At 41.3% G+C, this 27,959-nt stretch overlaps 1 protein-coding gene across 2 annotated transcripts; it reads right to left on the bottom strand.

The window, feature by feature from the left end:
* Positions 1–4,212: 4,212 nt before the first annotated feature.
* On the bottom strand, positions 4,213–27,277 carry ERGIC3 (ERGIC and golgi 3). Of its 2 annotated transcripts, none has more exons than XM_084853726.1 (13): positions 27,163–27,277; positions 23,670–23,740; positions 22,596–22,683; positions 21,370–21,489; positions 21,024–21,117; positions 19,642–19,807; positions 16,410–16,467; positions 9,061–9,092; positions 8,233–8,329; positions 6,631–6,695; positions 6,007–6,143; positions 5,196–5,251; positions 4,213–4,702 (listed from the first exon to the last, which is right to left on the bottom strand). In XM_084853726.1, exons 1-13 carry the CDS (start codon positions 27,248–27,250, stop codon positions 4,623–4,625), a joined length of 1,152 nt encoding a protein of 383 aa, XP_084709852.1. In that variant the 5' UTR covers positions 27,251–27,277; the 3' UTR covers positions 4,213–4,622. The 2 variants fall into 2 exon arrangements, with proteins under 2 accessions (XP_084709852.1, XP_084709853.1); XM_084853727.1 differs by having other exon boundaries at positions 21,403–21,489.
* Positions 27,278–27,959: the final 682 nt, after the last annotated feature.

Below are 27,959 nucleotides of genomic sequence, written 5' to 3'. Positions count from 1 at the left end.
CCAAAAAAAGATGTCCTCTTCATCATAGGGGATTGGAATGCCAAAGTAGGAAGTCAAGAAATCACCGGGCTAACAGGCAAGCATGGCCTTGGTGTACAAAATGAAGCAGGACAAAGGCTAATAGAGTTTTGCCAAGAGAACACGCTGATCATAGCAAACACTCTTTTCCAACAGCACAAGAGGCGACTCTACACATGGACATCACTAGATGGTCAATATCGAAGTCAGATTGATTATGTCCTTTGCAGCCAAAGATGGAGAAGCTCTATACAGTCAGTAAAAACAAGACCTGGAGCTGACTGTGGCTCAGATCATGAGCTGCTTCTTGCAAAATTTCGGCTTAAATGGAAGAACGTAGGGAAAACCATTAACCATTCAGGTATGACCTAAATCATATCCCTTATGGATATACAGTGGAGGTGAGGAATAGATTTAAGGGATTAGACCTGATAGACAGAGTGCCTGAGGAACTATGGACGGAGGTCCGTAACATTGTTCAGGAGGCAGCAACTCAATCCATCCCAAAGAAAAAGAAATGCAAGAAAGCCAAGTGGCTGTCTGATGAGTAGCTGAGGAAAGAAGGGAAGCGAAAAGCAAAGGAGAAAGGGGAAGATATAACCAACTGAATGCAGAGTTCCAAAGAACAGCAAGGAGAGACAAGAAGGCCTTCTTAAATGAACAATGCAAAGAAATCGAGGAAAACAACCGAATGGGAAAGACTAGAGATCTCTTCAAGAAAATCGGAGATCTCAAGGGAATGTTTTGTGCAAAGACGGGCATGATAAAGGACAAAGAAGGCAGGGACCTAACATAAGCAGATGAGATTAAGAAGAGGTGGAAAGAATACACAGAAGAACTATACAAGAAAGATCTGAATGTCCCTGATAGCCATGATAGTGCGCTCACTGAACTTGAGCCGGACATCCTCGAGAGTGAAGTCAAGTGGGCCTTAGGAAGCATTAGTAACAACAAAGCTAGCGGAGATGACAGTATTCCAGCTGAGCTATTTAAAATCTTAAAAGATGATGCTGTTAAAGTGCTGCACTCAATATGCCAACAAATTTGGAACAGTCTACAGTGGCCAGAAGACTGGAAAAGGTCAGTTTACATTCCAATTCCAAAGAAGGGCAACGCCAAAGAGTGTTCAAACTACCGTACAATTGCGCTCATTTCACATGCCAGCAAGGTTATGCTCCAAATCCTACAAGCTAGGCTTAAGCAGCATGTGAACCGAGAACTACTGGAAGTACAAGCTGGGTTTCGAAGAGGCAGAGGAACTAGAGATCAAATCGCCAACATTCGCTGCATCATGGAGAAAGCAAGAGAATTCCAGAAAAACATTGCCGGGAGAATTATCAACAACCTCAGATACGCAGACGATACCACCCTAATGGCAGAAAGCAAAGAGGATCTAAAGAGCCTCTTGCTGAGGGTGAAAATGGAGAGTGCAAAAGCTGGTTTGAAACTCAACATTAAAAAACTAAGATGATGGCATCTGGCCACATCACTTCCTGGCATATAGAAGGGAAAGAAATGGAAGCAGTGACAGATTTTATTTTCTTGGGCTCCAAGATCACTGCAGACGGTGACTGTAGCCATGAAATTAAAAGACGCTTGCTCCTTGGGAGGAAAGCTATGGCAAACCTAGACAGCATAGTAAGAAGCAGAGACATCACCTTGCCGACAAAGGTCCGTCTAATCAAAGCTATGGTTTTCCCAGTAGTAATGTATGGCTGTGAGAGCTGGACTATAAGGAAGGCTGAGCGCCGAAAAATTGATGCTTTCGAACTGTGGTGCTGGAGAAGACTCTTACGAGTCCTCTGGACTGCAAGGAGGTCAAATCAGTCCATCCTAAAGGAAATCAACCCTGAGTGCTCATTGGAAGGACAGATACTGAAGTTGACAGATACTGAAGATGAAGCTCAAATATTTTGGCCACCTAATGTGAGGAGAAAAGTCACTGGAAAAGACCCTGATGCTGGGAAAGACTGAAGGCAAAAGGAGAAGGGGACGGCAGAGGATGAGATGGCTAGATAGCATCACCGATGCAATGAATATGAACTTGAGCACGCTCCGGGAGACAGCGCAGGACAGGAAGGCCTGGCATGCTATGGTCCATGGGGTCACGAACAGTCGGACACGTCTTAACGGCTGAACTACAACAACAACCTGTAACTGCTTTCTTGCTGGCACGAACATTTAAATCCCACTCCCATGAAAAGCTTCCTCCTCTATTAATGTAAAAATGGAATCCAAATTTTAAACTCTTCTAAAAAAAAGAAAAATGAATAAAGACAATTCTTTTAACAGGACAAATTGTGTTGGGCAGAAAGGCCAGCATTATGTACATGTCTTTGAGGCACTTATATGTTATACCTTAGTTATTGCTTTCCCACACTTGGCTCTTGTTTGAAGAGCCAAAAGCCAGTATATAAATAATTCATTAAATAAAAGAAATGTTACAAAAAACCTGGGCCAGATGGGTATTTCCTATGCCAATGTCCTCAACAGACGTATAGTGCCATAACCCTGGGGGATCATCTTGACTGCACCATTTACACATTACCAACATGGCATGGAAGTAGTGAATGAGGCAGTACGCACATTGGGGCTAAATCTTATAGCTGAGTATATGTTAATTCAACAGCTGATCAACCTGTTTGTAACCATAACTGTTATATTGGCCTAACTTTACCCTTTTTCAGATATTACAACCAATTTAGACCATAGGAAAATGTTAGAAAAGTAAATACTGTAGACATTTGAGTTATGTAATATGATTAATTTCAAGTTTTCTTTTATGTAAATTTACTTGTAAACCCTGATCACTGTCAATGCCTTTTTATATGATTATTTTTATGTAATTTTGAATTTCATTATAGTATCTAAATAATTTTTTTAGAGGGCACAGCTTAATTACTATTTTATCCTGTAATCACCTGTGTAAATATTCTTAGGGCACAATCCTATGCATGTTTAGACGGAAAAGGCTGGGGAATGCTGGGAGGTGTAGGCCTTTTCTCTGTCTAAACATGCATAGGATTGTGCCCTTAATATAAACACAAAATTATTGAAAATGGTATCAGACATTCCAGTTAGTTTTAATGTTGTCCAACAGAGCTGGCAGTTAAAAGGAGATGATTCTACATCAGTTTAATAAGCCAGTCAACTTTCCATTTGTTTTCTTTTGGCTAAACACTTCTGCCTTGCTTCTTTTCTATAATCAGCATATGCTAGATGGAATACACTTCTATAGAAGCCTCCCCCAACCTGGTGCCCTCCAAATGTTTTGAACTTCAACTCCCATCAGCCTCAGCCAGTATGGCCAATGGCAAGGAATGCTGGGAGTTGCAGCCCAAGACATCTGAAGGGCACCATGTTGAGGAAGGCTGCTCTATCAGGCAGCCCCCCTCTTTTTTTGCTTTACCGCTCAACGAGTATTTTCAGCACCAGATTGTTTCAACACGTGCTTTTTTATCTATCTCCTCAACCATTGAGCTACCACAGAAGATGCTTCGGTAAGAGGTTAACTCTGTTAGCTAAACAGTAAGAGTGAAAGCCTGACACAGCCAACTGTGCTATGAGGTATTAAGTGAGAGGAGACATGACACTGGGGAGGGATTAAATATCAGCAGACAGTAAAACAGCAAGTAAACTAGCTGAATGGAAATTACTGAATATTTACTGATTTTCTATTGTATTTATTTTCCATAGTTTTGTGTTGGCTTTGTCTTGTACATCACCTTGAGAGGGTTCTATCCTTAAAGGCAGACTAAAAACCATTTTAGAGAATTAAGTTTTTTCATACTGTATTTCAACAGGTTCAAAATGTACTTTATACCCGAGTTTTCTTGGGAGAAGGTGCTGAAGTCAAGAGAACAATCAGCCACAGATTTGAAGGAATATATGAAGAGCAGGAGCACCAAGTGAAAAATATGCTTAATGTATATACTGCAAGGCAAGTTTCTCCAACCTGGTGCTCTTCAGATGTTTTAGACTACAAACCCCAGGATTCCTGACCACTGGCCATCCTGGATGAGGCTGGTGGGAGTTGAAGTTCAAAACATCAGGAGGGTGCCAAGTTGGGCAAGGCTGATATCCAGTATTAACCAAGAGTGAAAGAGATGGGAAATAAACAACCTGCTGGGGAAAAATATTCTGGGATGTAACACTGCTTGATACATAGGGTGAAGGGTAAGTAAAAAAGAAAGCAAATATTATATGACTTTATTAAAACTTTTTCCTGAGAATTTGTTCCAAACACACATCCTAAGGGTATCACTGGGTACAAATTAAATAGAAAATATTATTTTTCCACACGTAAAAGTTCTTGTATTCCATATTTGGAGGTCCCTGTTCTTTGTTTCAGAATCAAGAAGTTGAGAGAGATGCCAACAGCTAGGACAAATACCAAAATCTATGGTATACAGAACTCCTTTAAATGTTACAAAAATGGATGCTTAAATTAATGCCCTGTTTCCCTTCTCCCAAGACTGGAACTACCGTCAGTCTCTCTTCACAATTCTAGGCATCTTCTCTTGGCACACTGAAATCAGACATTGACTTTAGGGTTGTTGTTTTTAATGCCTTCAAGTGCTTTAAAGGGGACTGCAGATACGAATCTATGTTGTTTTTCCAAGCTCTATTTTCTTCTGAATGACCCGAGCTGAATGATAGATCAAAGAGTCAATGAGTCCTGCCACTGTAAGGAGGAAAAGAAGGGTTGGTTTAGATGTTCCATATAGAATCCAAGAGAAAATCTTTTTACTGCAAGATTGCTCTAACAAAGAAATTCCATCTGTATTCTTCCAAAAAGCAAGAAGTCTGCTCCTCAGCTGTAAGAGGAGATGGCTAAGCTTGTCAAAGCAAGGGGAAACACTGCACGTTCTGAAAAACTGAACAGGCCAAATATACTACCAGAAGACGCTTTTTGATGCACACAAGCACAACGGAATGGTGCTTAATTAATAGTACCCTCTTTTGAAAAACACACACATGGGATTTCTTTAACATGTTTGTGCCAGTAGTTATGATTCTGCCGTTTTTGTAAATTGTATGAGGATTTTTTAGAAAGTTCTCAGTTTTGAAAATACCCCTCGGAAGTATATGTATTGATCAAAACATTTGCAAGCTAAACTTTAGATCCGAGATAGGGAAGGAGCAAAGTTCAAGTCTTGAAAACGCAAATCTAATACCTGTAAATACTCCTCCGACAATGGCACAAACTCCTGTGAGAAAGTGTGTAAAGGACCTACATAGAAAAAAAATGCCCAGATTACTATATAACATTTAGGATTTGAATGAAACATTTCAAAGTTCAAAAAAAAAAAAAAAAACAAGACCAAGGAGAGAGAATGACTGGTGATATTAGTACCACTTGACCATGTCTAATGAACACTTTGGTTCCTGGTTGAACCCAAATTAACCAGAAGACTGCCCTTGAGACATCTAGATGATGAGACAGTGGAAACCTTCCAGAACCACCTCTACAACCTATCTGTATGCATCACATGATGGACACATGAAACACAGGTTTTATATCAGGCATGGGGAACCTCTGGCCTGCAGGGGTTTGTCATCTTCTCTACCAGCTTCTTCCCCAGGCCCTTTCCTGACAGGGTAAAGCTCTTAACTCTGATCAGCAGCTAAATGATTCAGTCCTGCTTGCTTGTGAGTGTTTATGTTGCTTATGCTTACTTCTGAGAAGACATCTGGAGGCTTGGTATTTGGGGTGGTATTTGGAAGTGCTGCTGAGTGATTCAGTCCTGCATACTTCTCAGTGGGTTTAAAGTTGGTGAGAATAACAGTTTGACCCCACCCACTGCCTTTGGCCCCACCCACAGATGGAATGCAGTCCTCAAAACCTTTCTCAGATTGGAATTCGTCACCTGAACTGAAAAAGGTTCCCCACCCGTTTTATAGCCAAGTTTTAAAATAAATACAATTTCATTTGGGGAGGTCATCTGAGTGTTTCTTCATGCTCAGGTTCATGTGAAAACGTCTCACCTGTGTTTCTCTGTTAGTTTCACCATCATTGGAGAAAGCTCATAGAGCACAAATACACCAGGTAGACCCTGATCTCCAATTAGCCCATTAGCTATTTTCTCATGTCGTGTTACTGAAAACTGATTTGTCCTCACCACCTAGGAAACATGAGCAAGGAAAATAATGTGATTAAAAAAGAGCAAGATACAAAGATAGCGTTCTCCCCTAACCAGAAGCATTAAGTATGCCCTGCTCAGTTCCCTCATTCACTCAACACACACATACCCTGCCCAGCTCCTACAAGACACACCATATCACTTATCCCCCCACCCCCCCATGCAACTTCTTTTCATACCACTCTCTCTAGCCTGAGGAAACTTGGTCCACAGAAATCAAGATTCACAACCCAATTCTTCCCTTCCAGAAATCCCAGTGTGGTCGTGGTCCATATCCTGGCAAGTTCTGTGCTGTTGCTATTTTTAGGCTTAATTAACAATTAGATAGGCAAAATTGCTTGCAATTCCCTTTGCTGATGCTCACATGCACCCACCCCCAATAAGAAACAATGCAATAATACAGATAGCTCTGCTGTATCTTTTTTAAAAAGCTAGCATTTAAAAAGAAAAGAAAATAGGTTGCTCTTACCTCACCATCAACTGTCATATACACTGTGGGGACGACTTTTACAAAGTATTGGAACATCATGGAACCTAAGAGTCAAATTAAAGTGTTAATAAGCAAAGTCAACAGGGGCTGGGACAGCTATTTGAGAAACAGAAGTCCACAAACTCGCTTCAGTATGTAGTTCTGGTCACATGATTCTTCTGATGCAGGCCAAAATAAACTTTTTTTTTTAAGGTTAATTTCTTAAGTGCTGGCATCCAAAAAACTGAAGATTGGATGTGTGTGGAGATCTCTTCAAGAAGTGTTGCTTTAAACTGGGGAGGTCCCCTTATATATAATGTCATGGAATTGAGATGGGGCAAGAAAGAATTTAGAACAGATCTTGCAAGTGCCAATTACTTAAATGTGGGGATTATGAATTCTGATGAGGTCCCAATCACATAGTAATAATCTTTGCTATTATAACCTTGGTCTGTAACTAATCTTAGCAGCAGGCCATTTTGTTGATGGTGAGGGGATACAGAAACCTGGTGGCAAGATTAGTCCCTATGCACCTTGGGGAGGGAGGCATGGGGGAGACCAAAAAAAAAAAGCACATGGAAAGAATGTCTCTTCCTCACACATCCTCTGCATTTCTCCCCACCAACACTTTTCTTTCCAAGCTGGGGGAAGCCAAGTGGGGGAAAAGAAAAGTGCTAGAATGCAAGCGCAAGAGATTGCTTCATTGCACATCTCTCTGCTACCTCTACTCAAATGTTGCCTTCCCCAATTCAAGAGACCTCTTCCTCATGTACTCTTCTCTCTCCCAGCCTCCTTTTGCTGTTTTTGGACTGTGAAAAAACAAAAAGGGAGATCAGCAAGAGAGAAACAGAGACACGCGTGAGGAAGAAAGCCTGCCCTCTTGTGCCCATCTGCTCCCTCTGTTTTTTTTTTAATTGAAGAGGCTAGGAAAGACGTAGGAAGCTGCCTTATACCGAATCAGACCATTGGTCCACCTATCCCAGTACTGCTGATGCTGACTGGCTGCGGTTCTCCAGGGTTTCAGGCAAGAGTCTTTCCTAGACCTACTTGGAGAAGCCAGGGACTGAACCTGGGACCTTCTGCATGCAAAGCGTGTGCTCTGCCGCTGAGCTATGGCCACTTCCTGTAAAGGGGGACAGTGAAAATAGCAGCACACAATAAAGAGATCTATATACATATACCGTCCCCTCTCCACCCCTTCATCTTTCTGAAGTAGAAGTGGCTCAAAAGGTTGAAAGGGAATGGAGAAAAAAAGAACACACACAATTCCCTTGCACATGCATCCCTGTCTCTGTGATAGACAGAAGACCAGGAGGGAGGGAAAGCTTGTTGGTAACTGAGGAGCCAGATGGCATCCTTTCCAGGGTTGTACTGAACAAGAGGATGGACAGTTGCCCAACTCTATATCATAATAAATGTGATTATTTTGGTCAAGGCGTATCTGCATAACCTGTGTGCCATTATCACAACTATGATTGTCTTAACTTATGGGGATCTATTCCCATCTGATGCAAACCTAAAATGGGCTCTTAACCCATTTGGGGCTAGTGTGTTACCTTTATTTAACAGAGGAGAATTAAAGCCTTAGTTTCAAGCCAGTACCTTGCTGGGCTGTGACAATTGTCCCATCAAGCGGATTCACAATGCCAGGATAATCCTTCCCAAATGAAAGGTGGTTGATAAAATGAGTCATGTTAATCTGGAAAAGAAAAAGCCCAACATGTTGAAGCAGCCACAGAAGGCAGAGCAGGCTGAGAACTAAGCCTATATGCAAAATGCAGGTTATCTTTTACTGATGTAACACACGACTCCCTTTCACCTGTTGCCAGGAGCAGATCTTTAACAGGTACGCATGCACACGTGTGCCCAACTGATCCAGATCAGAGGTTTCTCTCTTTCCTCAGTGTAGATTAAGAGCAACTTCAGCAGCTGTGTCAGTTTATATAAGGCGAGTCCACCTAATGTTGTTTCCCTTCTGTCCAATTTCACAAAGATACTTACCTGAGGGCAGAAGCTGTGCTAGAAAACACTCCTCTCCCTGCAATTATGTATCTCTTCTCCCTCTGGGAGCAACAGAAGGAGATGAGTTGTTTGTGTTCAGTGGCATACATATGATTACCAAAGAGAACAAGAATTCTGACAGAAGATACTTTCTCTAAAAAAGGGGTTCTAAGGCTTAGTGGCCCACTGGATTAGGGGGAACCAGAGTACAATTAATTCTGTGGCCATCTTTTAAAGAAAAGAGTTTAAGGTCAAATATTGCTTATAGGGGGGTTGGCCTTATGATTATTCAGCTCTTTCTACAGCTACAGATGATACATTAGCTTCTAGCAAATTATTTGTATCTGCACTGATGCTTGTATTTGTCCCCAACCCCTTCAGATGTGAATAAAAAGCTCATGCCCAATGTGTCTCCCCCCAAATACTTACATTATCAAGTCCAAAACTCTGCAGATCATGAACTGTAAGAGACAGACATGTTAGATAACTTTAGCAAGGCTTGTCTTGTATGTAATAATCACATATTATTTAAAAGAAAAAATCCTGTAGTTTTCACAATCATAACATTTCCAAGTAAACGACACGTTCTTCCTTGCATAAAGTGAAAATATCTTCTCCTATTCCATACCCTAATAATGCATGCAAGGATAGTGTTGCTCCCCCCACCTCCGCCAATCTCCAGTTATTTCCCACTATGTCCTACTAAACTGTATTTTCCAAGTCTCAGCTCTTTAGAATATTGTTAATTTCTGAATGCCCTCAGGGCAAGCCTAAAATAAACTTTTCCAAAATATCCCAGTTTGGTTGTAAGTCTTCTTTAAGAATTACCATTTCAGACAGTAAGTTCTTAATCCATTGAATATATAGATTTCCCTCTTTTAAATATCGTTTAACATTATGTCAAGTTACTTATAGAAATCTAATTAAATCACTATAGATTCCACTTATCAACCAAAAAACTTGTAATACATTATGAATCTGGGAGATTATCAAGGCAATATAGCAGTAAGTGTCAGAACAAACTTAAGCTACTAACATTTTGAGAATCTAGGACAGATACAGGATATTCTACTCTGAAGTTTACAAGTAGCTGAGATCTGCTTTATGTGCTATGCGGTGGCAGACGTGAGTACTGTGTGTTAATGCAGTGGCCATGGCAGATTCATGCTGTCTGGAACATATATCCCATCAGATGACTAGTTTAAAAACACAAGTTTGTCACATGTACTTAAAAACAAAACAAAACAAAACAAAACATGGAAGATATTTTAAATTGAGATCTTTAAGATGTCCTCAAGAATCTACAAAAGCTTCCCAAACTGGTCTGTATGTGCTTCACCATTTGTAAACTAAAATTAAACCTACATCTCTAGAGTACCTTCAGAAGACATGGCCACACTTTAATGGAAAGACAGAAAGAGGTCTCCCAATCATTATCACAAGAGTTGCCAATATGACAGTAATCTAAATATTGCTTGTGACTTTTAGGGCTAGTATCTCTGGTTCATTTTCCTTCCCTAGGATATCTGATGAGCTTGACTTTCATCTTTATGCTTGTATGGTTCAGCATTAAACAAAATAATTCCTAAAGTCCTGGTCACTTTTGTAAATAGGGATCAATTCTCACTGAAAGCAATGGAACTTTAAACATAAAATGCTGCAGTGCAACTCCTTCTCCAGTAAATGTGTGCTATATGAACTCTAATAAGACCTTTGGAAGATGTCCTCTTAGAACACATACTTTAAACGCCCCCCATCATGACTAAGAATGAATTCTTGCTACTAAAATCTGGCCTTGGTATCCATGATGATACAATTCTGAACACTAAGCTTCTGAGAAATTCCTACCTTTACAACCTCCTCTGCATAACCAAGGCTTCACTGAAGGCTGATTACTGTCCACGTTTGTATTCTCCATATTAAGTATTACTTTATGTGAGTGTACTATAGGATATATGGTGGATTTGGTTGACATCCAAAGAGATTTTTGTAGGCAGTTAGTACATACTACGGTCCAGGCTTATCTCCGTTAACACATCCTACAACCAGTTTATTCCTGCTTTTCCCAAAAATCTATGCACTTGTACAGAATTATACAAGCATACCATAGATGAGGGCTGTGAAGAGAGAACCTTGAACTGAACCAGGTTTAGGGAGAGGATCTGAGAATATGTGACTTTACCTTGGTAGAGAACCCACTGTGTAGTGAACCTCAGTCCATAACATGTGAAATAGCAACAGCTCATGTATTAGGATGTGAGTTTTGGTTGGACATGGCCTGTTAACTAAGCACTCAGTGCAGGTATCCATTTTTTAGAACATAAGTTGGCGGTCTCTCTACTTAATCATTATAATACACAATAAGCACTTTCCAGGACAATAAACTGTCTTAACAATGAACTTGACATTAACGGTAGTCTGAAATCAGAGTACAAGTACTACAACGCTAACAAACGTTTTCTCTGGAAGATAATTGTTTTGTCTCCCCCAACTATGCATGAGCAACTGCTGTGACAGCTCTTACAACTAACCTAGACATCATCATCATCATCGGTGCCAAAGCTGTAATTACCAACTATCCTACTTGGCAACTGCTTGATGTGCAAAAGTAATGAAAGTATACATGTTTTTAGCTCAGCTGGTTCATCTAAATACAATATCATATTTTGCTTCTCACATGGACTGAAAACCAAAGGTTTGTAACCTTTATAAAGGGATTAGCTAACAGAATTGGTTATTTTTAAAACCTTTAAAATGTACTCCAGTTCTTCAAATTATTACTGTATTGTAAGCCCAGTTCTCACCTTCAAATCCATGTTCACTGAATGTGTAGGGAAGGGAGTGGGATTACATCCAATGCCTCCAATCTTTGACCTCTGTGTGTTCCGTGGAAGGGGAAGGTCTCTTCCTACACACACACACACTTACCCGTAAATACACAGGCTCTGTACATGTGATTGAGAATCCTGCATGATTGGGGAGGAGGGTTGAGTAGCAAGCTTAATCCTGTACTCTCTACAACATGTTCAGAGAATGCAGTTTTAAAGATGAGAACAGGACTATAGTCAAAACTATCTGAGATCTTAAAAAAAAACAACCTATAGCCACATAAAACCCATTTGCAGTTCCTTGACTGAAAACTGATAACCCCAATTCTGTCAAATCCTTTGGTAGTACCAAGTTTCAATTGAAGAAATCAGTTAAATTATGGACAGCACAGAATTAGTAAAGAAAAGAAGTTGGCAACACTTACTCTCAACAGCGTGCACTGCAAAAATGAGCAGGGTTAAGAAAAGAAAGAGACACATTCAGAGCTCCACACTGAAAAGGAGGCAAAAACAAAGGTAATAATTTAAATTAAATGCTGCTTTCGGGAAGCCCTAGTTATTTTGCCTACAAAGCTCTGGGCCTGGAACACTCAGTCTGCAAAGAGTCACAAAACTACACCGACACTGAATTGCAAATAAACCTCTATGTAGATATTTGGCTGGAGGATCTAAAGGGACACTGTGCTGCCCAATATAGATGCAACAGTGGCTTGCCTATTTATTTGCTGAAAGCCTGCAACTATAGGCCCTCAGAGGAAATTAGCATGTTATATGAATATATTTGTGCAGCCTATCCCAGGCTGAGGCATTCCTGTTTTAGGTTTGGGGGGGGGGGTGGCAGCAGTAGGGCCTCATGAAAGACAGAACTTCATACAGATTACTCCATCTTGGAATAAAGATTAGAGGACATAAAACATTCGGGACTGGGCATAATCAGCTTTAGCCAAATCTCCACTTTTTGCCTAGCCATTTCCTTTCACAGTGGAATAGTTTGCACTGTCGAAGGCCCTTCACAACCAACACAATGACCAAGTCAGGTCAGACACTTACAGCACAGGAAGTCTACCAAGGCATTCTTTTGCCTAAGGAATATACATCTCTGATCAATTGCCTGTTTCTCAAATGCAAAAAAAATGAACATAATTTTAACTGTTCTAAAATCACAGGAGTATGGGGAAACTACACACACACACACACACACACACACACACACAGAGTAAGCGAAGTAAATTATGCACATTATCAGAATTTGCTAAGTTTTCATTATGTATTTTAACAGGAACACATGATTTTTTCTTCTACAATTGATTTTTGGCAGGTAATAGTGTAAAAAAACAGGAGTAAGTGACAGATTAACACTTTGGGGAGTTGAGATGATATCTAGGGTCAGGGAGCTGAGCAATCACTGGAGACACCATTCAGATTAACTGAGCAAACACTTATCTTACACCCTTAAGGTTCTCTCTATAGCTTTAAGGGTTAATGTACTTGGCTGCAAACCCACACATACTTTGGTTACTTAAAGCCCACTAAAGTAAAATGGGATTTAGCAGCCTAACAGTGCAGAGGATTGTATCCCTTGTGTTTAAATGATAGCTGAGATGCCAGCATCCAATATTAAAAAGCAAAGATCAGCACAAGAAAGTGCAGTTGAAGCCATGAAGATTTCTAGACTCCTAATCTTAATTTCAATTGTGAATTTACGCAGCTGAAACAGGCAGAGATGTATTTATGGTTTAATTATGTTTAGACTGAATATTTCTTACAAGAAAAAAATAACACAGCGCACTGAACGCTGAACAGAATGCTTCTGACCCATAAGACACTTTACATCTTCCTCTTTTCCCAACTCAAACATAGTTTTTAAAAAGACTACAACCTCTCAGTTGCCAAGATTAGCGTTGTATGGTTCTGCATTCATATTCTATCCAAACCCTATGATGCATATGATTAAGATCAAAGGGCAACTTCCAATGCGACATCACTGCTAATGCAGATTACGTTGCACAACGAAAGGGGCCTCTAGCACAATGCCCATAGCATTAGCTGGAACGACAGGATTCCCTGGAAAACCCACCGGGCCAATTAATGCTATTGGCTTTGTGCTTGAGGCCCCTTATGTGAGTACAACAAAATTTACATTAATGCTCATGTCGCACTGGATAACTAAACAATTCAGTACTATCAACAGGCAGTGGTGGCTCTCAACTATGCCTGCAGCACTTAAAACTGAGATAATATTAGTGAATGCAACAGCCTCTCAACATTAGATACACCCATCTTTTCAGGCTTCCTATAGATGTCACAACACAAAATACGAAGAGGACTCTGAAGAGAAATGCTATGGCTATTCTATGGATATCTATACTAAATCCTTATTTTGTCCACAATATGCTTCTATGAACATGTTTGGCATCACTGCCAAAACAAAATAGAGAGCCAGCATCACAGTATCATCAATGAGGACTACTTCAAGAGACTAGGAAGAGATCAACACGAAAGAACAAGTGTTTTATTCTGTGTTTTATGAAGTGGAGAAGGAAGGAAGACCTCATGCAGGCAGTCAAATACATGAACTAACAAAAAAAAAACCCTTTGTGACAGTAGATAGACCCATGGAGTGGGGAAAAAAAGAAAGGAGAGATGTGGCAATAATCTCTAAGCATTAGAAAATGTGGACCTGGGGAGGAGCAAAGAAAAACAGGATCACAGAAGTCACCAAAGGTAAAAAAAAAATCCAATAGACAAAATCTTGAGTCTTTTTGTGAAAATCTAAAATAGGATAGGATGGAAGATTCTACACTTTCACCTAAACAGGGGAAAGAAGCTGGATAGATTTCAGGAGAATTGTGATTCTGTTGATCTTAAATTAATGGCAGGATACTGTAAACAAGATTGCAGAAAGATGAGAATTTTAAGTTTGAAGACTGAAATTTAACAGTGGCAAAATATAGTTTCTAGCAACAAGGTAATCAATAGAACTCATTGGTAACACAGTTCCATCTTATTATGGGATAGTAATTGTGGAATCCTTAGTAAAGGACAGATGTCAAGAGAAGAAATAGGTAGAAGGAAAAATCCCCTGATTAACCAGCACAAAGTTGTCATTTGAGAGGATAAAGAAAACAGAGAATAGTAAGACTTGCCTTCTTTTGGTTTTCAATATGACAAGAATAGAAAGCACTCACAGGTCAGAGAAATATACCGATTACTATTCTGTAGTATTGTCACATAGAGGTTCTGGCAAGAACTATTTCTCAGCAGTGCCAGGAGTGAAAACTACAAATGGAGAATATCAAGCAGAGAACTGGAGAGAAACCCTTTAGATAGTGGTTGCATACAGTAACAGGTTCACACAATCACTGCGGCTTAAACGAGCCATGGCAGCTTGTTTAAGCTGCAGCACATGCCAGTAGCCATTTGCCTAATTACCCGCCTGGGCATAGCTTGTTGTGTCATCTGACCCCGGGTGGCATGGGGGGAGCAACCATCAAGTGATGCAACAACAGGCCATGGGTTATTTGTGGGTTGTTTCCCCCTCAAACAAGCCATGCCACCTGGGTTCAGATGACACAACAAGAAGCGCCCAGGTGGGTAATTAGGAAAATGGTGTCAGCACACGGTGCAGCTTAAACAAGCCACCATGGCTCATTTAAGCCGCAGTGATCGTGTGAACTGGGCCAGTATGTTCAAGCTATCAGATAAATCCACTGGCTTTGTGCATTTTGAAAGAGCTGCAGAAGCCAAAGTACTTCTTTCCTGAAGTAGTTTAGAATCGATCTATCCTAACGTTTATCAAACAGACTTGTCTACATATTCAAGCAGAACATCCGTACTGTCATATATGACAAGGGAAATAGTCCAGCTGGCTCATAGAACTATGACATACTCTGCAATAAAACCATTGTGCATGTGAGGATCTCTAGATCACAGTCCTAATGGAGAGGAGCCAAATTAGGAAGCCAACAAAACGTCCTGCTTTAAATTATTGTATGTAATTTTAATTTTCAATCTTAAAATATGTTAGAGCTATTTGTTTTGAAATATTGGGTATCATTTGCAAGTATGTTGATGCTTTATTTTTATTTTAATGTTTTGCTTGTAAGCCACTTTGAGATCCATGGCTACGCAGCAGCTAATAATGTATTTTTTAAACAATATTATTTAATTTGCCAAATCAACCCCTGCAAAAGGAAACAGACAATTAACATTGTTTTAATTGTTTTAAAATTCTAGTCTTACCACTTCAAGAACAGAAGAGAACTAGTTTATAGAAGAAAGCAGGTTCCCTATAATGACCTGGTTCACACATAATGCTAACCCACAGCTTATTTAACCCATGGTTTGTTGCCCAACCCATGGTTTGTCTAGCAGGTACTTAAAGAAATCATGGTTTGTTTTCTCTATCTCTGGATTGTTTCCCTCCTCCTTTGTCCCTATATCCCAAATGCTTCTGCGGCCTTAGTAGTACTGGCATATAGAGTGGCTGGGTTTTTTTTAATCACTCTAACTGACCACCTCTGTAGTCTGGTGAAACAACCCACAGTTCTGGGTTTACACATAACAACCACCCATGATTTAAACAACCCAGAGTTTACAATCCAATAGCAAACCATGGGTTCTCTTTCTGGGTTATTCATGGTTAACAAACCATGGTTTGTTAGCATGGCTGCATTCACACTTCACAAGCTAGAATTCAACAACCCATGGATTAAATAAACTACGGGTTAGTGTTATGAGACGTTACTACTTTTTTCCTCATGTGAACAGCAACAGCACCATTTTCAACAATGCTCCCCGAACATTTCCCTTCCACCAGTTCCTTCTCATTCCAGTAGCTGTATGTCTACCTATACCTGATGTGGCTCAGGACAGTTACAGTATTTCCTAAAATTTCAAAAGAAAGGAGACATTACAAGAAGACATTCAGAAAAATGCAAGCTACTTTACCATGAACATGAGACTGCTGAAAGCTTTTTCCTGGTGCAAAATGAAAATTGCCAGCTACCTGTAAAAGACAGCCACATTTCATTAAACTGTCCAGCTCTCCATACCAGGTTAAAATAACTTTAAAAAGTGAGCCTTTAAAAGCGCAATCCTATGCATGTTTAGACAGAAAAAAATCCTACAACTCTCAAAATTCCTCAGCCAGCTAAAGATGCATAGGACTGTGTCTTAAGTTAACTCAAGGTACCTAAAAATCTTCACATACACCTAAGGAAGGGGGAGCTTTTTGTTTAGTCCACAGTTTTAAGCAACCCAACCTAGTTTGCACTTCCTGGACTAATATGTGGATCGGTTATGAGTTATCCTCCAGATTCTGCACTTCTGAAATTTGTGATGCAGCTCTCGGCCTAAAGATAGCATACAAAAACGCTTATAATGGGGAAAACTGCATAAAAGAATATTCATTTTTGTGCTTTAAAAGATGTGCACACTGATGCAGAAACCAGACAGAACGGACTTATGACAGAATGCATGTGAAACTGACATGGGCCAGAAATAGACTGATTTGTCCATCCCTCCGTACACATTTTTCACCCAAAAGAGATAGAAACAGGAGTTTCTAGTATCCTAAGCATAACAGTGTACAAATCTAATCATCTTTCTCTGCAAAGATAGCTATATTTAAGTGAACATTCAGGGCTTTTAATATGAGAATTACTATCCAAACCATTTTTAAGCCATAAGATAGTGAACAGAAGATACAGAAATTATATATTCCAGGTTTCAACACCCCCTCAACTGTAAATACAAATTGCCTGGTCACACTGACAACTGGAGAGAGACAAGGATACTCAGAATGAAAGGGGAGAGTCTCAAATGTGCATTTCTATACTCCCTGGGCTTGTGATAGGGTTTGAGGAAAAACAGAAGGTAGCCTATATCAGCTGCAGCATCCTCTCTCTACTCTCACTCCAGCTTTACTAGGTTTAAACTTTGCATTCACTTCTCACTGAAGTAGATCAATGCACAAAAACAACCTGTTCCTTTGAACTGCAAGTAATGTTTTTAAAGTGCAAACTCAAATCTTTGGCAAAGATATGTAACATTAGGTAAAAATAAACCAACATCAAGTTTTTATACAGAACTGTAAATAAAAGATGTATGCATATATGTAAGATACCTTAACATCTGCCCTTACCTTCTGTAAAAATAAACAAAACCAGGTCAATTATTCCTGAAAAGTTCAAACTACAAGTGCTCCAAGAAATACGCAGATGTTTTAGGAACTTCAAAATGCAAATATCAGGCAGAAGTTTTATTTTATAATCACAGAATGACAAAATGTAAAAAATGATACCAAATATGTTAACCAAGCTCTCACTTGTTCTTAGAGGATCCCAGATACGGATGAGGTTCACATGACTGGGGAAGGAAAATAAACCATCTTAGCTTATTTTCTCGCCCTGCACATGCTGGTCACTCACCCCATCATTACCATAATTACCCTTGCCAGGCACAGTTTGTCATGTTGTCTGAGCCCAGTAAGGGTGCGCAGAGAGACAGTTTACAAACCACCGCAGAACCTTTGGCTTGTTCTAGGGTTGCAGGGTTGTTTGCAACCCACCCCCACTGCACACCCTCACTGGGTGCAGATGACACAACAAACCGTACCCAGCAAGGGTAATTATGACAATGACACGGTGCGCAACTGGCACATCCGGGTCAGGAAAATAAGCTATGATGGTTTATTTTCTTCCCCGATTGTGAGAACCCAGTCACCCTCTTACCCCACCTGATTTTTTTCTTATTTTGAAAGTTGTGTAAGCATAAACATTTGCAACATCAAATGTAGTGATTCAATAAAATATTTCAATTATTCCATGATGAATAGGGCCTATCACATACACACAGACCCATCAGAGAAAAGGTTCAAGGCAGGGCTCTCCCTGCTATGGCACTTTTCTTCTTGTTGGAAGTTTCTCTACGACCCCTCTTCTTCTTTGCTAACACACAGAAACACATTGAAAAATGTGATTCCTTTCACCTTGGCTGTCTGAAGTGGTACACCTGTTTGCCCCACTTCTAGATCATGACTTCATTCTATTGCATCTGTAAATCCGCCCTTGAGAGCCCCTTCCATGCACCCTAATTTTTCTGCTATAAAGCATCCAGTATTTGGCTCCTCCTTATAGTACCTCAGCACTAGCTGACCTGCCTATAGATATGTTAATCACACAACAGAAGCTAGCGCTAAAGATTTCTGACAACTGCTGGAGGGATAAGCTTTTGGCAGTAATGAGAAATCTCAACAGGAACTCTCTAACTTACAGGAAATCTGGACAAAGACCTCAGGTAGCAATTTCCTATTTCTAAGATGACATAAGTTACAGCAAGGATTTGAGGAGACAAAGCAATGGCCCTGTTTGAACAATTGTGGGGGTGATAGAACCCATCGTGGGTTCTTTCTCCACCTCCACACGTGCCCATCACATGACCATGGTTTATATAATTACCTGCAAGGTAGCATGGGTTGCCATGTTGTCCGAACCCAGTGTGCAGCACAGCAGGGATGGTTTCTCACCCACCCCACAGAACCACTACTGCAAGTCGTGGGTTGTAGGGTGGGTAAGAAGCCACCCCTGCTGCACAGCAACCTGTGCTGCATCATGGGTAATTATGTAAATCGTAGTCATGCAACTGGCACCTGTGGGGGTGGCAAAAGAACCCACAATGGGTTCTTTCGTCCCCGTGATTATCTGAACCCGATCAATATGGTAGACCAGTGTGGGGAATCCGTGGTCTTCTAGATGTTGGTGGACTACAACTCTGATCATCCCTGACAACTGGCCATGCCACTGGGGTTGATGGGAGTTGAAGTCCAACAACATCTGGAGGGTCACAGGTTCTTCATCCTTGTAGTAGACTATAGCATGTAAAAGTATATTCTACACACAGTTCACACATTCTCTTGTGGGCTTAATAAAGATTACAAATGCTGGTTCTAAAAATTATTGGTGCGCATAACTAATCACAACATTAAATTTCCATCCAATATGGTGCCCAACGCTAATACGCACTCTTACAAGGACCCAGAAAGCTGAAGCTCCAGAACTATGGAAACACTACAGAGGACTGACTGCATAGGAGTTTTCTCGTTTCCTTTGCTTTTTGGTCACATATGCCACTAGGGTTTCATACATCTGACACAGTAAAGTGATAAAATGGCTGCGCTCACCTTGTTAACCTCTAGGAATCCATACACTTTACAGCCCTCATTTTTCTGCTCCTGCATTTTCTGGCTAAACCCTTCTCTCTTGCATTGTTCTATGGTGTCCGGGTTCTTGAAGGCCCAGCCTCGCCGCCTATATGCTTCTCGCACATCATCACAAGTATTACAGCATCTGCAAAAAAAGAATGCACATCTCATTCAGCAAAAATGGTCCCCTGTGAAGCACAGCAACACTAACGAAGCCTGAGAATATTTTCTTACTAAGAAGGAACAAAGTTATACATAAAGATCAATATTCCCATCTGAAATGGGGGTAACGTGGGACAGCACTGCAGGAGTTTCCTCCTGCAGACCTCTCAGAGCTTCAGTAGCTCACAGCTGGGAGAGGATTGAAGATGCTGAGGCAGGACAAGTAGCCACTATAGCAACAGTCCAGCAAGGAAGTCACCCTCTTCTCAGGGACAACAAAAAAAAACCATGCTGGGCTGGGCTGGCATTGAGTGTACTGGCTCTATGTAAATCAAGAAGAAGCTGGTGGAAGGCTGGGATAGCCTTGAGTTAAAAAAAAGTGGCCCACAGGGGCCTTCCCCACCTCACAACTTTCTCCATGGGCCTGGTCAAGCACCAATTAAGTCCCAGAGGCACAGACCTAGGCAATCTAGAATTCCTAAAATATCTTCAGTAGACTGCTTTCCACAGCACTAACTTGCTTTGCTGCTTGTCTCTGGAGCAGTGCAGCCTACAAATCTAGGGCAACACAGGTAAGATCCATGTCTATGGGGATGGCAGTTTCTCTGCCCACTCCTGCTCAGGGACACAGACTGAGCCATTTTCCATTCCAGGAAGGCAGTAGACTATGGCGTATGCTAACTCATAAGCACAAAGGCTTTCACATTAAGTCTGGGAAGGATCCATGCAAACATAGACTAAACCAAAGAATGCTTTAAAGTTACTGCTGTAACTATCAATTTTTACACATAAGAAAGCTCCTCCAAGTAACTTCCATAAATAATGTGGGAAAAACTTACACACAGACAGAGCATGTGCAAACCTCTCCATCATTATGACTTGGCAGCAACTTGCAGGAGCTTTTCCATGAGTGAAACAGGCAATGCAGAGTTAGATTCGCTTACGCTCATTGATATAAAACGCGAAACACAGCCTGTCCATACACTGCCCATTTATCCTCTTTAAATTAATTATGAGGATCCCGGTATCATCCTTAACTGTCCTCCAAGACAGCAGAATGAGAGAGGACATAGCCCCTTACTACAAGCGATCATGAGCCCACTCCTTCCTAGCAGGTTCAAGAGATGCTATAGTTAGGAAGTCTCCTCCCCAACCACACCTCTTTGCCTCCAGGTCATACTGAGGGAAGCAAGGCATACTTGATGTCCTCAGACTCCGCTCCGTAACAGCTTTCGCAGCGATCAGGATCTAAAGAGTTTGGATCAAATACTGTCTCCTCTTCTTTTCCTAATTCTGAAATAAAGACATATATAATACTCGTTACCAGCAATAGACAGACTAAGTATGGATCAATGTAAAGCACTCCCAAGCATTGTTAACACTGGTGCACTTTCATTAGCAGTACCAAATGCCTGGCCCTGATGTAGACAGTGCCAGTTTGGGCCACTTTAACTACCTTTAAATCAGATGCCATAGAACTAAAACCCAGTGTTAGCATCTTGTCTGCAATACTGCTCCCACACTGGAACAGTGAATCTATTCTACCATGTCTTTCTGCTTCTGGAGTCACATGCTTGCCATCTTTATCCAAGCGCTGTTTGAAGAGATTATGTTCAACATCTAGCTGTTGCTCTCCAGCCACGTCCATTGCATCAATGCTCAAATCTGAAAAACAACAAGGACATCAAAGCAGATTTCTTGAGATCTCAAATGGTTCTTTAAAGCTGTTAACTACATGATATAACCCCAGCCTGGTATCTTTCAGATGATTTGGACTTCAACTTCCATCAGTATGGTGAATGGTGAGGAGTGGTAGGAGTTGTAGTCCAAACATCTGGAGGGCACCAGGTTGAGGAAAGCTAATATACCCAATGGGCTATCAAGGAGCTGAAGGTGCAGAATACAGAATCTTTCTGGCAGAATCATTCTAAGGATTAAGACTATTGATTTTAGTTGAAGAGGATTTAACAAGAGGATCAAGTACTCTAAAACCACTGCAGACCCCTAAAACCCTGTTAGTTGGGCATACCAGGAAAGGACCCATAACTCAAGTAGAGCCCAGGCCTTCATGTATAATAGCTCAGGATCAATCCCTAGTGAAAAGGATCTTACATAGCAAGGCTTGAAAACACCTCTGTCCAAGACCTTGCAGTGCCCGTACAATACTGGTCTGACTCTGTAGAAGACAGATTCATGCATTTTCTCTCTCTCAGACACAGACACGTGTGCGCCCACATTCATCTCCGTGTCTCTTCTGCTTTACAGTACAACCTATGAGTAGCTCTTCGTAGGGTGTACAGCATGATGTGCAAACCCAGCCACCTGGGTTGTTTAGGGGCTAAACAACCCAGCAGTCTGGGTTCACATGTCACGCTGCACAATCTATGAAGGAGCTGATCATAGGCTGTGTGTGAAATGGAAGAGGTGTGTAAAGTGGAAGAGGTGGGCGCACTGCACGCAGCATGCCCGCTCATGCACGACAACCCATTGGTTTTTAAATCGATGGGTTGCTGTTACTTGCAAGCAGTCCCTCAGGTGAAGCAATTTGCCCAGTTTTTACTTACTGCTTAGCCCACCACTTAGGTCTAAAACCTGAGAAATGTACCTCCTTGTACCATTTAAAAAATACCATCTTGCAACTGGTTTCCCTCTGAAGAGAAGTTTCAGATAGTTGCTCCCACTCAGGTCAATGAAAGGTTATAAAGTGCTATGAGATGCCACTTTTCCCTATAAATATAACCAAAAAACCAAGCTTCACAGCATTTACTCACAGGCACACGGCATATGTGGAAAAACAACATCTATGTTTATCCGTAGCTTGTCTCCTCTTGATTTGTCAACATATAGTTCTGGGTGAACCTATGAACAAAGTAAATAAAAAAGGCATTCCATCAAAAAATTCAGCAGGAATCATTTATAGTCTCATCTTCCTGCATTTGTAGGTATGTTTGCTTCTAAGCATCCCACATTCAGAGATCTGAAGAGGGAGAGAAATTCCACTGGATGTTGGAGAAACTCAGATTGAGAAGCTGTGATAAATAAAGACTACAGTCAACATCGGTTACTTAACAGCATTTAGGGTACAATCCTACGCATGATTAGACAGAAAAAGGTCTTCCAACTGTGCCCTTAAGAGACTTTAGCTGAAGAGCACTACTACAGTCAGGATCCCAGTGAGTGGGCTACAGTTTAGCTTTTCTTGCCTCTTTTGGCATATCTCAAATGAAAAGATAGAAAATTCCCTGAAGGCACAACAATCATTGCGAGATACTTTTGGGGGTGGAAGAAAGAACACTCTGATGGTTTTGACCTCTTTTGATTAGGCAAGTATGAACGAAGGTTGAATGGAGGATCCTAATGAGCAGGCAAAAAAAATGCAAAGGGGGAGCAACAGCACCTTATGATTCCAATTACATTAACTTTAGTCTATGAGAAAGGCATAAAGATTTAGCCTGCATATGCTATGTCAGAGGCAGGAGGTTCTCCAAGTATCATATCCCATTAAGGAATACAAGGCTTCATATAAAAGAATATCCAAGCAACTTTTCCATGTATTCTATACTTCCGCTGTGGCTACTTTTACATGTTTATTCCACCCTTCCTCCAAGGAATCCAGGGTGGTATACACAGGCTACTTTTTATCTTCACAACCACCTTGTGAGTGGTTGTGAAAGACAGTAACTGGCCCACAGCCTCCCAATGAGCTTCATGGCTGAGCAGGGAGTTGGCCTTGGATCTTCTCAGTACTAGGCTGAGACACTATCTGCAACTACTGAAGCATCAGAATATAAAGACAAAGCAAGATTTGTGTTTGGAACTGTATGTCTGCGGAAGGACTCATTTACCTCCTTTGTGAGATAGTACTGGAGCTCTGAGAAGAACAGTAAGAACATGATGAGTCCACTGACTACAGTCACTGCACATAGAGAAAGGAAAGAAAAAGTTACATAAAGTAATTATCTTGCAACTTATACACATCTTACCAGCATTTACTGAATCGGCACTGGACTAGATGGACCAATGGACTGTTTATACCAGCCTTCCCCAACCCGATGCCCTCCTGATGTTTTGGACTACAACTGTCAGCATTCCTGACCACTGACCATGCTGGCTGGGGCTGATGGTAGTTGAAATCCAAAACATCTGGAGGGCACCAGGTTGGAGAAGGCTGGTTTACACTGACTGCCAGTGGCTCTCCAGGGTTTCCGATGGGTCTTTCCCAGACCTACCAGAAGATACCAGGGACTGAACCTGGGACACTCTGTGTGCAAAAAGCATATGATCTACCACTGAGTTATGATCCTCCCGCTAACAATGTTTTCAAACTATGTTCTAGGAAAACCTGGGGTAGCTCAGAAGCATATCAGGGATCCCTCAATTAGACGATCAGTCATGGTAGGCAAGCTTCCCTGACAGGCAGGTTTAATCCCTCCTCCCCACTATAGGCTGAATCGGGGGCAGGGGGGGGCGGTGCCTGCCATTTTTATTGCACAGTAGTGACCCATTTCTTTTATGGATCACTATTTTGCAGTGGAAATTGCAAGGCCCCAATCCGGACCAGGCCCATAGCAGGAGGACGGTTAAAGCTCCAATCCCACACACACAAAGGTTCCAAACCAAACTGGGGCCTTTGCACCTACTCAAGAGCAAAAATTAAAAATACACACAGCTGCTAGCTATATCTTTAAAGTAATGTCTGCTTTGGCCCTAACTGTATTGCAGAAACAGGACTAATCTAGTCCACAGAAATGAAGGTAGGACATGTGTTATATTAGGACAAGAATACATGCTGCAGGAACAACAGGAAACTGCAAGATCTTTTTTTCAGGAGAAGCTGGAAAGACTTCTGATAAAGGTTATAGACAACACTAAGTTTGTGGCGTGATGAATCATAATGACAGCATAATTAAATAAAATATTATACATAAAATTGTCTATCTCAACATCCATTTTATTCATTCTAAAGAACACTTCACACATTAACTTTTTTCTACACAAATATCACTTCTGTGTAAGAAAATGTACAACGTATACAAAGTGTTGCACACTTGCAGTGGAAAGTAAGACACATGATGGAAAGCGATGGCCATGTGAAGTTTTTTTACTGCAGGTACACGTGGCAAAACAGACATGCTTGTGTTTTTCAAGATGCAATACTGAACACACTGTACATATTTCCCCCTTGCCTAGATCGATATCTGTGTAGGACAATAATTATATCTGAAAGCACAGAGTGCAGAGCACATATTTAGGGAAGAGATATTGTATTCAAGTAAGCAGAAATTCAGAAACTGACAACAGAGGCACAGAGGACACACAGCGCAACATGATTTCCCTAATGAAAACTGAAAGAACTGAAAGTTGGACCAATTCAAATGAGAAATAGGGCACATATATTTAACCAGGATAATATACACCAGAAACACTTTGAAAAGACTTCTACCACACACTTTTGAGTGGCCTAAACTCCTTTAAATCTTGTAACTTTAGCATTTGATAAGACTTCAAACAAGCAACCCACCAGCTAGAAAACCATCCTTGCTACACCTCTGCAAAAGCAGTTTTGTTTTTTTCCTGTCCTGCACTTAACTACTTTGAAATATGAGAACTAAGGATACTGGGGGTGGGATCCTACCTCCCTGTTTCCTGTACTCAGTAAAAGGTATGTGTGCGTTCTTCAAAATGAGCACCAAGTGGCTGGCAAATAATTTTTCTCTAAAAATAATCAACCACGTAATCCAAAGTCATCAGGGTGTACAGTGAGCAGTTTTGATTCTTACAAGAAAAGGAATTAATGTTCATTAAACTGTTTTAAAAAAATACATTTCCAGCTGGATCCTACGCATGTTTAGACAGAAAGAAGTCCTACTACTCCCAGCATTCCCCAGCTAGCCATGCATAGCTTTTAGGTACTTTTATGTTTTGGTTGTGACAGCTTCACAAACACAGCCATTGTACAATGTGATCAATCTCAGTGACATTATGCATTATTAAAGATCATTTTTCTAAAGGGAAGTTTCGGTTGCCGAATAAAACACGGCTACTAGATACATGACAAGTTTATGAAAAAATCTAGCAACACCACAATATTTGTTATGGTTTTTGTAAGTTTCCCCTGAAGCATCTGTTTCTCTCTTAGATTTAAAATACAGAAGGCAGTTAACTAGCTTCATTATCACCTCTTTGGTTTCAGGAGGTGGAAGTTTTATTTTTAAGACTATCCAGAGATTAGAAGTTAATAGCAGAGAACAGAATGCTCTATTAATGCCCCAAACCATCACAACTTCTTAAGGCTTCTGGATCTGGCTGCTACTAAAAGACAGGGCACTGGGCTAAATAAACCACTGGATTAAAAAAAATGCCATTATTAGCCTAGATGTGTTATTTGCACTCATCTAAATGCCACTATTCACTCTTATACAGAAAGAAGCATGCTTTGCCAAATGTACATTTGTCAAATGTCTTTTCCAGTACTGTAGCAATAATTGTATGTGAAGAAAGACCGCAGGAATAAAGTTTCCACATATGTTTATTAATTGATATTGGACTAAACTGCCAGTTTTAGTCCAATGTGAGCATCCACTTGGAAGCTGCATAAACTTACAATACAATCCTGTGCATCTTTACTCGGAAATACCTTATTTGTCCAAAAGGCAAGTACGTGTGCCTAGGACAGTGTCCTTTGCTGATGGATAGCATTCCTCCTTCTTCCACATATATATCCAATGCAATTTCTGCTTAACACGCTACAATCCTTTAAAATAGGCCACTGCCTAGAGCTGACTCTAAGCATCCCTACATAACTGGAAATTAGTTTTCTTTCCACTCTGATCATCATGAGTTCTACGCAACAAAACTAGAGTCAAAAAGGATACTGCTTCTTTAAGGTTTTACATTTCTTACAGAAGTGGTTCATTCACAAACACAACACGCTCAGCACCGCCTTGATGCTACCGCTATCGAGAAGATTTGCACGTGTGCGGATAAAGGCAACACAGACAGAAAGCCCACATCACCTCAAACACGATCTTTTCAGCGAGGGGAGACGGTTTAGAGGAGAGTCAAGTCATGAAAAACCATGCTACGGTCATATACGTGTGTGAACCAAGCCCATTCCCCGAGACCCACGCGACAACGACTACGCTAAACTGCACGAAAGAAGCTCTTCCACAAAACGTGGGAACAGAAACGTCAGGTAACTGGCATATGGCCACCACCTGCCGCAAACCCGGTCCCCGGCAGGGACCTCCCACGGGGAAAACGCTCCCAGCCCAGCCAGAGCGAGTCCCCGGCCGTCGCCCAGGCAGCGCAGCGCGGGAGGCCCCCCACAGCCCTCACCGAGCGCGCCGCCGCAGGTCTTGACCCGAAAATCCTCCAGCGTCTTGGGGAACGCATCGAACCGCTTCAGCCTCCACAGCGACTCCATGACGGACACTCCCCGCCCCGCCAACCCGGAAGAGACCAGCGACTTCCGGTCCCTAGTCCCGCTCTCCGCCTTCTTTTGTATAGGCGACCATAGATATAGGTCCTACATTGTAAAATGGAAGACTAGGTTACAGAGCCAGTTTCCGGTTTCAATCGGACTTTTTTTTCTCTCGCGCGCGGAGCGGAAGTGAGAGCTGCCTTTGGAAAACAATGAAGATATCCAGGATTGTAGCGCAGCTCTGATAGGAGAATAAGCAGCCTTCCCCATCCTAGTGCCATCCAGATGTTTTAGACTACAGTTCCCATCATCATTTACCATTGGTCATGATTGCTGGGCTAATGGGAGCTGTACTGCAAAGGGGCTAGAGGGTGCAAGGTGGAGGAAGGGCGGACCATAAAATATCTTCTATAAAACTGCTTCTGTACTTTTTGTAAGTCGGGTCTTGTTTCGTGTGGAAAATTTATTTGGGGGTAAGGCTGAGCGCCGAAGAATTGATGCTTTCGAACTGTGGTGCTGGAGAAGACTCTTACGAGTCCCCTGGCTGCAAGGAGGTCAGATCAGTCCATCCTAAAGGAAATCAACCCTGACTGCTCATTGGAAGGACAGATACTGAAGCTGAAGCTCAAATATTTTGGCCATCTAATGCGAAGAGAAAACTCTCTGGAAAAGATCCTGTTGCTGGGAAAGATTGAAGGCAAAAGGAGAAGGG

Source organism: Heloderma suspectum, chromosome 4 (genome assembly GCF_057233095.1).
Source record: "Heloderma suspectum isolate Gila_16-S chromosome 4, 16-S_ref, whole genome shotgun sequence".
Lineage (NCBI taxonomy): Eukaryota > Metazoa > Chordata > Lepidosauria > Squamata > Helodermatidae > Heloderma > Heloderma suspectum.
This window is presented reverse-complemented; position numbering and strand designations above follow the sequence as displayed.